We start from the raw sequence: 12,534 nt of genomic DNA, 5'->3' as shown, positions 1-12,534 counted from the left end.
TCAGGCAATCCACTCACCTCAGCCTCCCAAAGGTGCGGGATTATGGGCTGAGCCACCGAGCCCGGCTCACCTGCCTTTTTTTTATAGCTTTAACCATAGGATGCAGAGGCCGGCCCAAGAGGAAGGTTGAGAGGATTTTCTTAGGGCTTTGAAGGTCAGGTCTGTTATCTGAAAATCTTTGGCCACTTCTGCCCCCTTTTCAGATGGCAGCTGGCAGTTGGTTCAGAGAGCACCAAACAATTTGCAATTACCACTTAAAACGGCAGAAGGGGTCACAATGCCTGTGATTGCTAGCCCCACAGTGTCATATTGGCAGACCATCGTATTCGTTCTGTGCAGGCACATCACTCTGTCTCTCCAACCATGCATCTTGGAGCAGGTATTAGGGAGCACTTGTTCCATGCCAGGCTCTGTGCCGGTGCTGGCTGTGAGGAGATCAACAACCCAGGGCCAATTCACTGGGGACCCGGGATCGGAATAGAAGTAACCCCAGAGGACACTGAGCTGAAAGGGACCCCAGAAGGAATTTCTGTGATTGGAAAAATAAGGTTCAGAGCAAGGCCTAAGCCAAGAAGTGTCCCTTCTAGCCTCCCCCCTCCCCTCACCGCAAGCACTCTAACTGCACCTCTTTGACCCCTGGGAGACTGCATGGGTCACTAGAGGATGTTTTCATCTGTGGTGTGTGATTGGATTGCTCTGCCAATCAGAGGGTACCCGAGAGGGAATGGGCCTGGGAGTGCTCTCTGTGATGATCAAGGTGCAGAAGGAACCAAGAGCTCCTGGAATGCCTCTGATCCTGACATTGACCTGATCTCCTCCTATCTTCATGAGTCTGAGTCCCACCCCCATGCTGCCCTAAGTAATCTACAAAACCTCAGCCACTCCCTGACAAAACCATCTTCCTCCCACCCACTTTCCTGTTCTGGGCTGGAAGGAGCAATCAGGAGGATGTGAAGTTCCAGAAGAGCAGAAGAAAACTAGAACCTTGCAGTCTCTTTACAACAGAGAGTTCCCCCATTCAACCCCCTTGGAGAGTTTTTATGTCCCAAAATGTCGCCATGGTACATTTATCCCAGTTTGCGGGCACATTCTTTTTTTTTTGAGTCAGAGATTCACTCTGTTGCCCAGGCTTCAGTGCAGTGGCACTCTGACGGCCACTGCAGCCTCGGACCTGCTGGGCCCAGGCAATGGGGGCACATTCTGTAGCCTTTTTCTATTTCATCTTGGCAGTGCAAGTCACAGATTTGGAACTCAGGATGAGTGACAGCAAATCTCATCACACAGACTTGGTCCCAATGGCCCTACCAGCTTTCCCAAGCTCTGCTGCTCCCATTGGTCTGCTGGACAGCAGTACTGCATTAGGTTGTTTTGGGGCCAGCCATTCCCTTGACGATAGAGTACCCAGATTCCACTGTGTGGTCCAAGGCAGGCAAGCAGGAAGAAGACCACTCAGTGGGGTCCACACTAAGTGCAGCGACCTTCAGATGAGCCTTCTTCTTCTGGGTCAAGGGAGTGACAAACAACCTGGCTGAAGGATTGGTGGTCTTGAGCAGTGGTGGGGTGGATGGAAACTTCCAGGTCATGCTGGGCTCGGTGGCTCAGCCTGTAATCCTGCGCTTTGGGAGGCTGAGGTGAGTGGATTGCCTGAGCCCGCGGGTTTGAGACCCACCTGGGCAACTTGGTGAGACCTCATCTCTACAATGAATCAAAAAATTAGCCGGGCGTGGTAGCGCGTGCCTGTAGTTCCAGCTACTTGTAAGACTGAGGCGGAAGGATCGCTGGAGCACAGCAGGTCGAGGCTGCGGTGACCGGAAGCGGCCACTGCACTCCAGTCTGGGTGACAGAGTGAGACTCCAACTCAAAAAAAAAAAAACCAAAAAACTTCTAGGTCAGCAGATTTCTTCTCGTCCCAGACCAACAGCCTCGACTTTTCCTTGCTTGGCTGTAGGTCTCTGCTTGTGGTTCAGTTTAAGCAGTTGAGATACTGGTTGCCAGTACAGGTCTTGGGTAAGCTGGTTACTTGTTGGTGGCACTTTTATGTGCTTAAGAAGGTCAACCTCTACAGCTCCAGTTTGACATAGGGGGCCATTTGTCAGAGTTGTGAAATGCCTTTTTGGGTGAATATACTGCTGCCTAATGACAAGTTTCTGGCTTTTTCTTGAACAGGGGATTGGCTTCTTGACCTCAAACTTATTCACAAGCACAAGGGTAGGCGTCACTGCCTTCTCTTTGACTTTCTCTCATTTTGCATCTCCAACTGACAAGAGATCGCTCCCTGACTTGAAGATTTTACATCTAGCCCTGACCTCTCTCCCTAAAGCTGCAGACAGCTCCTTCTCCATTCTTGCCTTTACTTTGTGTTTTTCTCAGCCCAACCCTTATCTCAACAGTTACAGATAATCAGCCATACCACTTGGAGTACACATGCCACTCTAGCTCCAGCCAGACCCCATTTCTGGACCTGGTTTCCCCATCTGCAAAATGAGATGTATCATGATACCTAATGTTTGTATGACTCTTAAGAATTCATGATTCTTTGTAAATTACATAGAAAAAAAGATTTAAAAGCAGTTGATTAAATTTCTTAATAAAACTCAATCAAAAGTTGACATTACAGAGTTTTTAGTCCTTTATAAAAGTATATCAGCTTTATGTGTTGAGATATAAATCACATACCATAAAAGTCACTTGCTTGATACATTTTTATTAAATGAATTAATTCTGCATAGTCTTTTTGAAAGATGCTCCTGCTCTTTTTTTTTTTTTTTTAATATGGGTCTCACTCTGTTGCCTAGGCTGGAGTGCAGTGACACAGTCGTGGCTCACCACAGACTACCTCTTGGGCTCAGGTGATCCTTTTACCTCGGGCTCCCGAGTAGCTGGAACTACAAGCACAGGCAATCACACTTAGCTAATTTTTTATTTTTTGTAGAGATGAGGTCTTGCTATGTTGCCCAGGCTGTTCTTGAACTCCTGGACTCAAGCAATTCCCCTGCCTTGGCCTCCCAAATTGCTGGGATTATAGGCATTATGTGCCTGGCCATGGACTTCTTTTTTAAATCATTTATTATTTATTTTTTGTTTTTGTGTGTCTGTTCTAGGTTTAGGAAAGAGCTTTGGTTGAGATTTGGTGACTGGAGTTGATCCTGTCCTGGCATAGCCACTGTATAATGACCTGGAAAGGGCAGAGCTCCTAGGTACCTAGCATCTCATCTGGGAAACATGACTCCTAACCTGCGCTGCCACCTCATAGGTTTACTGTGAGCATCAGCTGACCCCTGTGGATGAATGCACTGTATTGAAGGGGGTATGGAGCATGGGAAGGAACTTGGAGTTAAAATGCTTGTTTTCTGGTCCTAAGTTTTTTCACTATCTCTATGACCCTGAATGTGTTTCTTAACCCAGCACAACTTCAGGAGTCACCATCTTCATGGACCACAAGGTGGCTGGTGCTCAATCTCTCTGTGTCTCAGCTTTTACCCATATAAAAGGTAGAGGCTACATTCAATAATCTTCAAGTGTCTCCTAGTTTACAATCCCTTCTTTCCTTCCTTCCCTCCCTCCTTCCCTCCTTCCTTCCCTCCCTCCTTCCCTCCTTCCTTCCTTCCCTCCTTCCTTCCCATCCTTCCTCTTTTCCTACCTTCCTTCCTTTCTTTTCTTTCTCCCTCCCTTCCTCCTTCCCTCCCTCCTTTCTTCTCACCTTTCCTTTCATGTTATATATATATATTTTATTTTATTTTATTTTATTTCTGGCAGAGGTGGGAGGTAAGTATTAATAGATACTCCTTGGTCCCAGCACGTGAAGTTGAACACCAGACTCCTTCCTTCCCCAGCTCGTTAGAGCACTCAATGTTCTCTGGACTACTCAGTTCTACACCGTTCAGCATCATACTCTCACTCCTCGGCCCTTGGATTATACTTTTTTTCTTCCCCTAAAAAGGCACCTTTCCCTTTTGGTGGACTGGGCAGTGAACAACCTAAGTCAGAGCTGCTTTGTAAGCCATCTCTGATCTGATGGTGATCTATCTGACCTTGCTAGAAACCCGGGAAGACTGTGGCTGCTATCATCCAGGACATCCATTCCCAGAGGGAGAGGGACATGTTCCGGGAAGCAGACAGGTGAGGCCTGGGTCCTGAGTCTCAGGGCAGGTTCTGGGCAGTTGGAACACACTCCTGTTTCTCATTCTTAGGGGTATTTGAGTCACCCTGTGCCCTACCCTTACCTCCACCCAATCCATCTACCTTCTGGGCCCCACCTTTCCATGTTCCCCATGAAAGGCTCCAGTCCAGCAGCTCAAATTCACTTCAGGAAAATGCAAGATACTGGGCTTCCCCTCATCTGGGACCTCTTGGTTGGAAAGGAATACAGGAAAGGATCTATTAATATTTGGCCCTTTGGAGCAAGTGTGCACTCTACTAAAACTGCCTGAAAGTGTATGCACATGTGACTTCTCTTTAGAGACAGCTCTTGATTTTTCATGAGCTGAATGTAGAAGTAGGAACAAGATGGTCCCAATAAACCCTGTTGCTTGAAACAGTCACGTACTCTGAACAATGAATATATTCAGTTTCCAACCTGTCTATTCCATCTGAAGTTTGTGACCAGGCCAAGCTGGCTACAAGTTCATCACAATCACTCATCTACAAACACGGGTCCTGCGGAGAGCACAGGTGGAAAACTGCAGGAGCCGGCACCTGGGCAGCCCATCTTGGAGTTCTTACCACAGACCTGCCACAGGTGGTGCACTCACCTCTCTGTAGAGGGCACGCATGTGCCTAGGCTGTTTCCCCCCAACCATGGTGACCACAGCATTGTCCTAGCTGGGTGCATCCTGGTTGGTGGACTGCATGGTTTTCATCCTTTTAGGATTTTGAGTATATGGTTCAGTTTCCCTAGTTAATAACCAAACAGCCTTCAGAGTGTGTATGTACCAGGGTTTGTGTGAAGCTGTTCAGGCTTGGGATTTTTATTTGTTTGTCTGTTTTCTTTTTTAATTTGTGCTTATTTGGGTTTCTAAAAAATGTGTAAGGCCACGTCATGCCACCTGCAGTTCAGTGGCAGAGGGGGAATTGGGAGTTCTCATTCTTAACCTTAGGTCTTTTTCTGGGTTTCAGTTTCTTCGTCCCCAATATGAGTAGGTCAGCATTCTAGAGTCGTTCCAGCTCTAAAATGCCTTCCCAATTCTTTGTTTTTGGAACCTCTGATCCTGCCTTCCCCAATAATTAGCATCCTTCTTCCATGCATAATTTGAGATGAGAAAATATATGAGAAAAGTGGAGGCTAAGAGGTTGCCTTTCTTCTGATAGAGGCCAGATGAAGGAGTGGCTTCAACTCTTGTAGCAAGAGGCAGGCTATTTGCACCCCAGACTTAGGCAGCCTTCCCATAGGTTTGGACCAGGACAACCTTGTCCCCTAGTCCCCATCCCACATACCCCTGGGAGGAGAGTCAAAGGCCTACTCCCTGAGTTTAACTCACTTCCAAGAGAAGGAGAGATGGGACTGAACCAAAGCAATCCAGTTATTCTTCCTAGTTCCCAGAAACAGAAGGAGCAAAGGAGCAGAGAGTGGCCAATACTATGCTTAGGAAAAAGTCTTCCTCACAGAAGCCAGGAGGGAGGAAAATACTTTTACCTAGACCACCCTCTGTGTGGTTCTGTACAGTTGTGAGTTGAGTATACACAGCTGCGTGCACAGTACATCTACGAGAGAGGCTATATCTGTGTCTGGGTGATGTGGGGTGGGAGGTATGCAAATTCTGAATCCTGTTCCTTGGCTCCCTCACAGATACGGCCCAGAAAGGCCACGATCCCGCAGTCCAGTGGGCAGGTCACTCTCCCCAAGGTCTCACACTCCGAGCTTCACTTCCTGCAGCTCCAACCACAGTCCTCCGGGCCCCTCCCGGGCTGACTGGGGCAATGGCCGGGACTCATGGGAACATTCTCCCTATGCCAGAAGGGAAGAAGAGCGAGACCCAGCCCCCTGGAGGGAAAATGGGGATGACAAGAGGGACAGGATAGACCCCTGGGTACATGATCGCAAACACCACCCCCGGCAACTGGACAAGGCTGAACTGGACGAGCGACTGGAAGGAGGGAGGAGCCACCGGGAAAAGTACCTGAGGTCTGGATCTCCCAACCCACTTCACTCTATGTCTAGCTACAAAAGCCGAGAAGACGGCTACTACCGGAAAGAGCCCAAAACCAAGTTGGACAAGTATCTGAAGCAGCAGCAGGAAGCCCCCGGGAGGTCCAGGAGGAAAGATGAGTCCAGGCTTCGAGAAAGCAGACCGTCCCATCCTGATGACTCAGGCAAGGAAGACGGGCTGGGGCCAAAAGTCACTAGGGCCCCTGAGGGCACCAAGTCCAAGCAGAGTGAGAAAAATAAAAGCAAGAGACCTGATAGAGACCAAGAAGGAGCTGATGATAGAAAAGAAAACAAAATGGCAGAGAATGAGGTAATGAAACAATCCCTTCCCCAGGTAAGGTGAGGCAGGCCCCAGAGAAGGATAATAATAACAACAACAACAATAATAATATATTGATGATGAACATGTATTGAATGAATGAACATTTTTAAAATGTTTACTATGGCCAGGCACTGTGCTAAGCACTTTATCTCAACTAAGTCATTTAATCCTCACAGCAATCCTCTGAAGTTGGTGCTGTTATTACTGCAGATGAGGAAACTGAGGCACAGAGAACTTAGGTTATTTGCCCAAGGACACACAGTCAGGAAATTGTAGAGCCAGAATTATACCTAGGCATTCTGGTCCTACAGCACTTTGTTGCCTTTACTAAAAGTTAGGGCAGGACGTTATGGAAAGGCCTCCAATAATCGTATTTGTCCAGGGGGGAGTGGCCCTGAGGTATATAGAGTCTGCCAAGAGAGATTAGATCTTTGGTCCACTCTGTCCTCTCTCTTGCCAAAAGCATCTACCAATCCTGGAACTCCGATTAGAGGCAGTAAAGGAGAAACAGCTGCCACCCACTAAATTATACTGAGTGCCCAGGGCTTGGCATGTTTTTCTAGACATTGTCCACAGTATTTTACCTCCACTTTAATAGAAACGCATGGCAGTTGGCCGGCATCTTCATTCAAGTGTCTGAAAGGGCTTAGGACCTACTGCATTATTTCAGTCATGAGAATGACTCATGGCCACTGCAGCGTCGACCTGCTGGGCTCCGGCGATCCTTCCACCTCAGCCTTCCAAGTAGCCGGAACTACAGGCGTGCACTACTATGCGCAGCTGATTTTTTATTTATTGTAGAGATGAGGTCTCACAAAATTGCCTAGGCTGGTCTCAAGCTTGCAGGCTCAGGCAATCCACTCGCATTGGCCTTCCAAAGTGCTGGGATTACAGATTAGTTTTTAAAAATTCTACACGTATATCTTCTAGTTGGTGGCAGTTACTAAGTATAAATAAGGATCCCAATTCTGAACTCTATGAACAGGAACATTCACCTCTTTGGCCACTACTTCAGCATTTATTCCCACAGGTGTGGGTGGATTGCCGCTTTGCCAAGTGGTGTGCTAAAGGTGAATAGGACTATAGACCATGTTATGGCAGGGACAGAAGTGTAGTGGTGGAAACAGACCTATACAAATAATTTGCATACAATGTGACCCCTGCTGGTATTTACAATGGATGAGCTGCTCAGTGGGCAATTATTACTGCTGAGCAAAAACTGCACAAAGGAGGTGACATTTGAACAGGGTTTTAAAAGTGGAAGAAGGCTGGGCTTGGTGGCTCAGCCTGTAATTGCAGCACTTTGGGAGGCCGAGACCAGTGAATTGCCTGAGCCCGTGGGTTTGAGACCAGCCCCAGCAACTTGGTGAGACCTCGTCATTACAATAAATCAAAAATTAGCCGGGCATGGTAGCACGTGCCTATAATTCTGGCTACTTGGAAGGCTGAGGCAGAAGGATCACCTGAGCCCAGCAGGTAGACACTGGGGTGGCTGTGAGTGTGCCACTGCACTCCAGCCTGGACGACAGAGTGAGACTCCAACTCAAAAAAAAAAAAGTGGAAAAAAACCAGTTTGGGGCTCTTGGCAGAAGCAACATCAAGGACAAAAATGAAAAAGAAAGACTGCTTTGATGAACCCAGAGTTACTTGACATGGCTGCATCCTTTAGGGTATAGTAAAGGATAAAACTTTTTAAAAAGTAAAATCATGACTCTGGTGCAAATATGTAATGAATACAAGTCAAGGATCTTACTGACATAATAATGAGTGAAGGAATCATAAGATAAAATCCAGCTTAAAAGAGAATCCAAAAAGCAGGCAACGTATATAGGCCATCAGCATGTGAAAATGAAGTTGCTAACAGACGTAAAAGTGGCCCTTTCCACAGGAGATGGGATCAGTTGCATCTCCAGCAGATACAATTCATTTACATCTCTGTGAACAAGAATCATTTATATTACAATTTGTTTTCTGCAACTTACAGAGTATAATATAGCTCAGTTCAAGATAATGAAAGCTGCAGACCCCTAAAGAATCAGATACCCTGGAAGGATGTGCTAGACAGATGCCCAGCATTTCACAAAAGGACACTGAGCAATCTTTTTTTGCCCATTGCAAAGTCTGCTACAGTTTTTCCTGACTGACATGGCACAGGGAAGCACAGGAGATGAAATTAGGGAAGTGAGTGGGGTAGGTTCATGTGTGCCTCAGAGGACTTGTGTGACTCAGAGGGCTTGAACTGGATCCTGAGGAGCTGGTGAACCAGTGGATATTTTTAAGAAAAGTGTATCTGGGCTGGGCTCAGTGGCTCAGCCTGTAATCCCAGCACTTTGGGACAGCGAGGTGAGTGGATTACCTGAGCCCACAGATTCGAGACCAGCCTGGGCAAATTGGTGAGAACTCGTCTCTACAATTAAAAAAAAAAAAAGTTAGCCGGGCACGGTAGAGCACTCCTATAATTCCAGCTACTTGGAAGGCTAAGGTGGAAGGATTGCCAGAGCCCAGCAGGTTGAGGTTGTGGTGGCCATGAGTGTGCCACAGCCCTCCAGCCTGGGTGACAGAGTGAGACTCCAACTCAAAAAAAAGAAAAAAAAAGAAGGGCAGGCATGATTTGCACACAAGTGATCTTTGCAAAATAAAATTGTCAGGTGAAAAAAACATGTGTTTCTTCTCGGAGGTGCCCAAGGTGCTGCTGATGAGCCAGCACCTCAAGGAAAGGGCAAAGAGCAAGAGTCTGCAGAAGCTTAATAAACCTGGGCCTCATATAGGTGCCATCAGTCTGTCAAGCTCTGTTCCCCAAGGCACAAAGCAGAGGGTGAAGCTGCCGCTCTGCATTCCTAACCACACTTCTGAGACTCTCCTTTGGAAACGTTATTTTTCCTACTGTTTCACCAATCCTGCTTCCATCAGTTTGTGTGGCATTGCTCACTTAAGGTAACACACATTATGTGTCATCTCAAGAGTTCCTGATGGAAAAAGATTCTCAGAAAGCCCCCAGGGTTTCCCCACAATTCTATCCCTCAAGTTGATTCTGCCTCTTATAGCCCTGCAGTGGTGGGGTCAGTAGAGACTTGTTGGGGCACCCCACTGGTTGTGTCCGTGGGTTTGGAGCTGGACAGCCCAAGACTGTGTGTTGGAATTACAGCAGAACAAGGAGGTTTTTGCACTATTCTCAAACTGTTTTATGAACTTGAGAAAAGCCTAGACCCCCACAGGGATCAGATAACAGGTGGTGACTGAACTTGGAGACTGAACGAGGCAACAGGGCTAAGGACAATGTCCTTGCCGTTCTTTTGATACACGAGGCACTCTACCCACAGGTGTTCCCCCTGCTGAGGCGCTGCCATCCCCATAAGACTACACAGCTTGCTCCTGACATCCTGTCTCCTCTCATGGTCACATTCTCCACAAGTTTATCCCTGGCCACTGCACACCATCTCAATACCCCTCCCCACTTCTCTCCCTTCCCACTTTCCATTTATGACCTTCTAACTTATCCTCTAGTGTTTTTATTTTATTTAGTGTCTATCCTCACCTCCCACCCCCCAAATGTAACTCCACGAGGCAGGAAGTTTTGCTTTCTGTGATCACTGCTATGTCCCCAGTCCTTAGAGCAGGGGTTGGTACAGAGCGGGCACCTGATAAGTATCTTTTGAAGGCATGAATGACTGAATCCAGACTCTGGAGACATAGGCCTGACTTCTGAGAACCAGGTCACACCCTGTTCTTCTCTGCCTCAATTTTCTTGTTCATAAAATAGGTGTGATTACAAGGCTGTTGTAGTGTTTTAATAAGCATTTTTTCATTAAAAACCTTCTGAGATGTCTGGAGAAAGTGCCCGTGGTGGAGAAGCCATGTGTGCTGCTCCATGGTCATGAGTGGCCAGGTCCATACGTGAGAACCAGACCTGACCACGGGATCACAAGATGAAGGAAAGAAATCAAAGTCACAAAGAAGGAAAACATGGGGAAGAAACACTCCTCCATCTTACCAGAAGGGGAACCAAGAGTTACAGACCCAGATGCCTAGGGAAGGGAAGCCAGGCAGGTGACAAGTGGAGCCAGGTGAGCACGATGGGACCATGGATGACCAAGGAGGTGGTGCCTGACTAGGGGGTGGCCACTGTTCACTCCATTGTATGGCTATAACACAGAAATGTGTGCCTACACTGTCAGATCTTCATTCTCTTAGAGCAAAGACAAAGTCCAGTATAGACCAAAGCATGTCTGTGGGCCAGATGTAGCTCAGGAGCCCCCAGAATGTAACTGTTAGTAAAACCAATCCGTAAGAGGAAGAGATAGAAGGAAGGAAAGCATAGTGAGGATGTGATTATTTTTGCAGTTCAGAGCCCAGGCAAGACTCAAACATGCTAGGAGACAAGTGCAAACTTGTTATTCACCCCGATTCCATTGCTTCTACCAATTCCATTCTTTTATTGACCAATAGACATGGAGCATCTGGCACTGGGGTTACCATCATGAGTGACACTGAAATGACCCCTGATCTCAATGGGCTCATAGTCTAGTGGAGAGACATGCTAATCCAGTGATTTATCATATAAACTGAGGAGTAAGAGTGTTGAGTGATAAGAAGGTACTGGAAGCTACAGTGCTATGCATACCTGCAATGAGTCCGAGATGTCCGTGGGTTAGGATGTGACTATTGGGATTTGGGGGAATGGTATTTACTGGGAGAAAAGGAAGGTGAGCAGGCAGAGGGAACAGCATGCACAAGGCCCAGTGTGTGGCACCAGTGCCCAGTGCTGCTGGAACAGAGAGAGCCAGGGTTGGAATAACAGGAGGTGAGGCCGATTTGTTAAGGGATTACCTTATGCAGGGCCTTGTAGGTAGGTGAGAGATTTTGGTCTTTATTCTAAGTGCAGGGGAAAGCAAATTAAATATTTAAGCAAGGAAAGCACAGTGAGGATGTGATTATTTTTGCATTTTGGAATGACCATTCTTGATTACCTTGGGGAGAACAGATGTGGGGCAGGGTACAGAGAGGAAATGAGGGACCAGTCAGAAGTAGTTTAGCAGTAGCCTAGGCCCTGGGGTGGCTGAACCCTGCATGCAACATTTGGCATTGAAGATCTGTCTGTGAGCTTGTATGAGCAGCTGGGTGCATCAGTTTGCTTTTCTGTTCCCCTAAGCTGCTGCTCCCACCTGGAAGTGATCCTAGGGCAAAGGGAGGCTCTGAAGGGCACTGTCCTGTTTCCTTTGCCTGCAGGAAGGAAAAGCAGGGGTCTGCCTGTTGGGAGGCTTCCTGCAAGACTGTCCCCTCCTCTCCCAGCTTGAATGGGAGGGGGTGTCTTTATTGTGTTGATCTAGGCATGTGGCTGTAGGAATTGCTTTGGAAGGATAAAGATGATTTCTTTAGACAAAAGAGGGTTATGGATAATTGATTCAGGGAGATAAAAATAAAGAAAAGCAGTTACCTTTTAGTCAGTCACAAAAGGTATCTGTGACTGTTTTACACATAGGTTAGCTCAGAAGACTTGAATTTTCCACACTAAACACTGGAAAGAGAAAGGATTTGAACTGTCTGTCCCTGTCCGGTAATAACTGGTTAGACCAGTCAGCCCTGAGCTCCTGCTCCAGCTGGCTCCTAGTTACTCAAGGTGATGTCTGGTTATAAGAAGTTAGAACGAGAGTGGTTTGTCTTCAACCAACTTTAGTCAAAAATGTCGAGAAAATGCAACTTGTCCCCGAGGAAGCCCGGGAGTAGTCATTGACTTGTTAACCAAAGTGTAAGTCCTAGGAGACTATCCCCCAGAAACTTCTAAAGTGAGCCTTGGTAAAATTTTTCTACGAAGGATCAGGTAGTAAACATGTTAGTCTATGTGGGCCAGGAGGCAAAATCAAGGATTTTATGTGGACATGTCTGTAGTCACTTAACATGTTACTATATAAAATTTTAAAATCCATTCTTAGCTCATGGATTGTAGAAAAACAGGCAGCAGGTCATACTGACCTGTGGATTATTGTTTGTTGACCTCTGTTTTAAAAGTTGGTTACAGCCGGGCTCGGTGGCTCAGCCTGTAATCCCGCGCCTTTGGGAGGCTGAGGTG

The 12,534-nt window shown here is 47.0% G+C and overlaps 1 protein-coding gene across 1 annotated transcript in view; it reads left to right on the top strand.

Moving 5' to 3' along the window:
* The window catches only part of RBM20 (RNA binding motif protein 20), a 193,594-nt gene that overhangs the window by 164,073 nt on the left and 16,987 nt on the right, over positions 1 to 12,534 (top strand). Inside the window, exons 9-10 of the mRNA XM_008054947.2 lie at positions 4,040 to 4,119; positions 5,786 to 6,455. Of these exons, the coding sequence (XP_008053138.2) occupies positions 4,040 to 4,119; positions 5,786 to 6,455 (750 nt within the window). The remainder of the gene's footprint in view (positions 1 to 4,039; positions 4,120 to 5,785; positions 6,456 to 12,534) is intronic.

Source organism: Carlito syrichta, unplaced genomic scaffold (assembly GCF_000164805.1).
Source record: "Carlito syrichta isolate Samal-C Ts95f unplaced genomic scaffold, Tarsius_syrichta-2.0.1 Scaffold301619, whole genome shotgun sequence".
NCBI classification, from domain to species: domain Eukaryota; kingdom Metazoa; phylum Chordata; class Mammalia; order Primates; family Tarsiidae; genus Carlito; species Carlito syrichta.
Note: the sequence above shows the minus strand (reverse complement) of the source record. Positions and strands in the feature narration are given on the sequence as shown.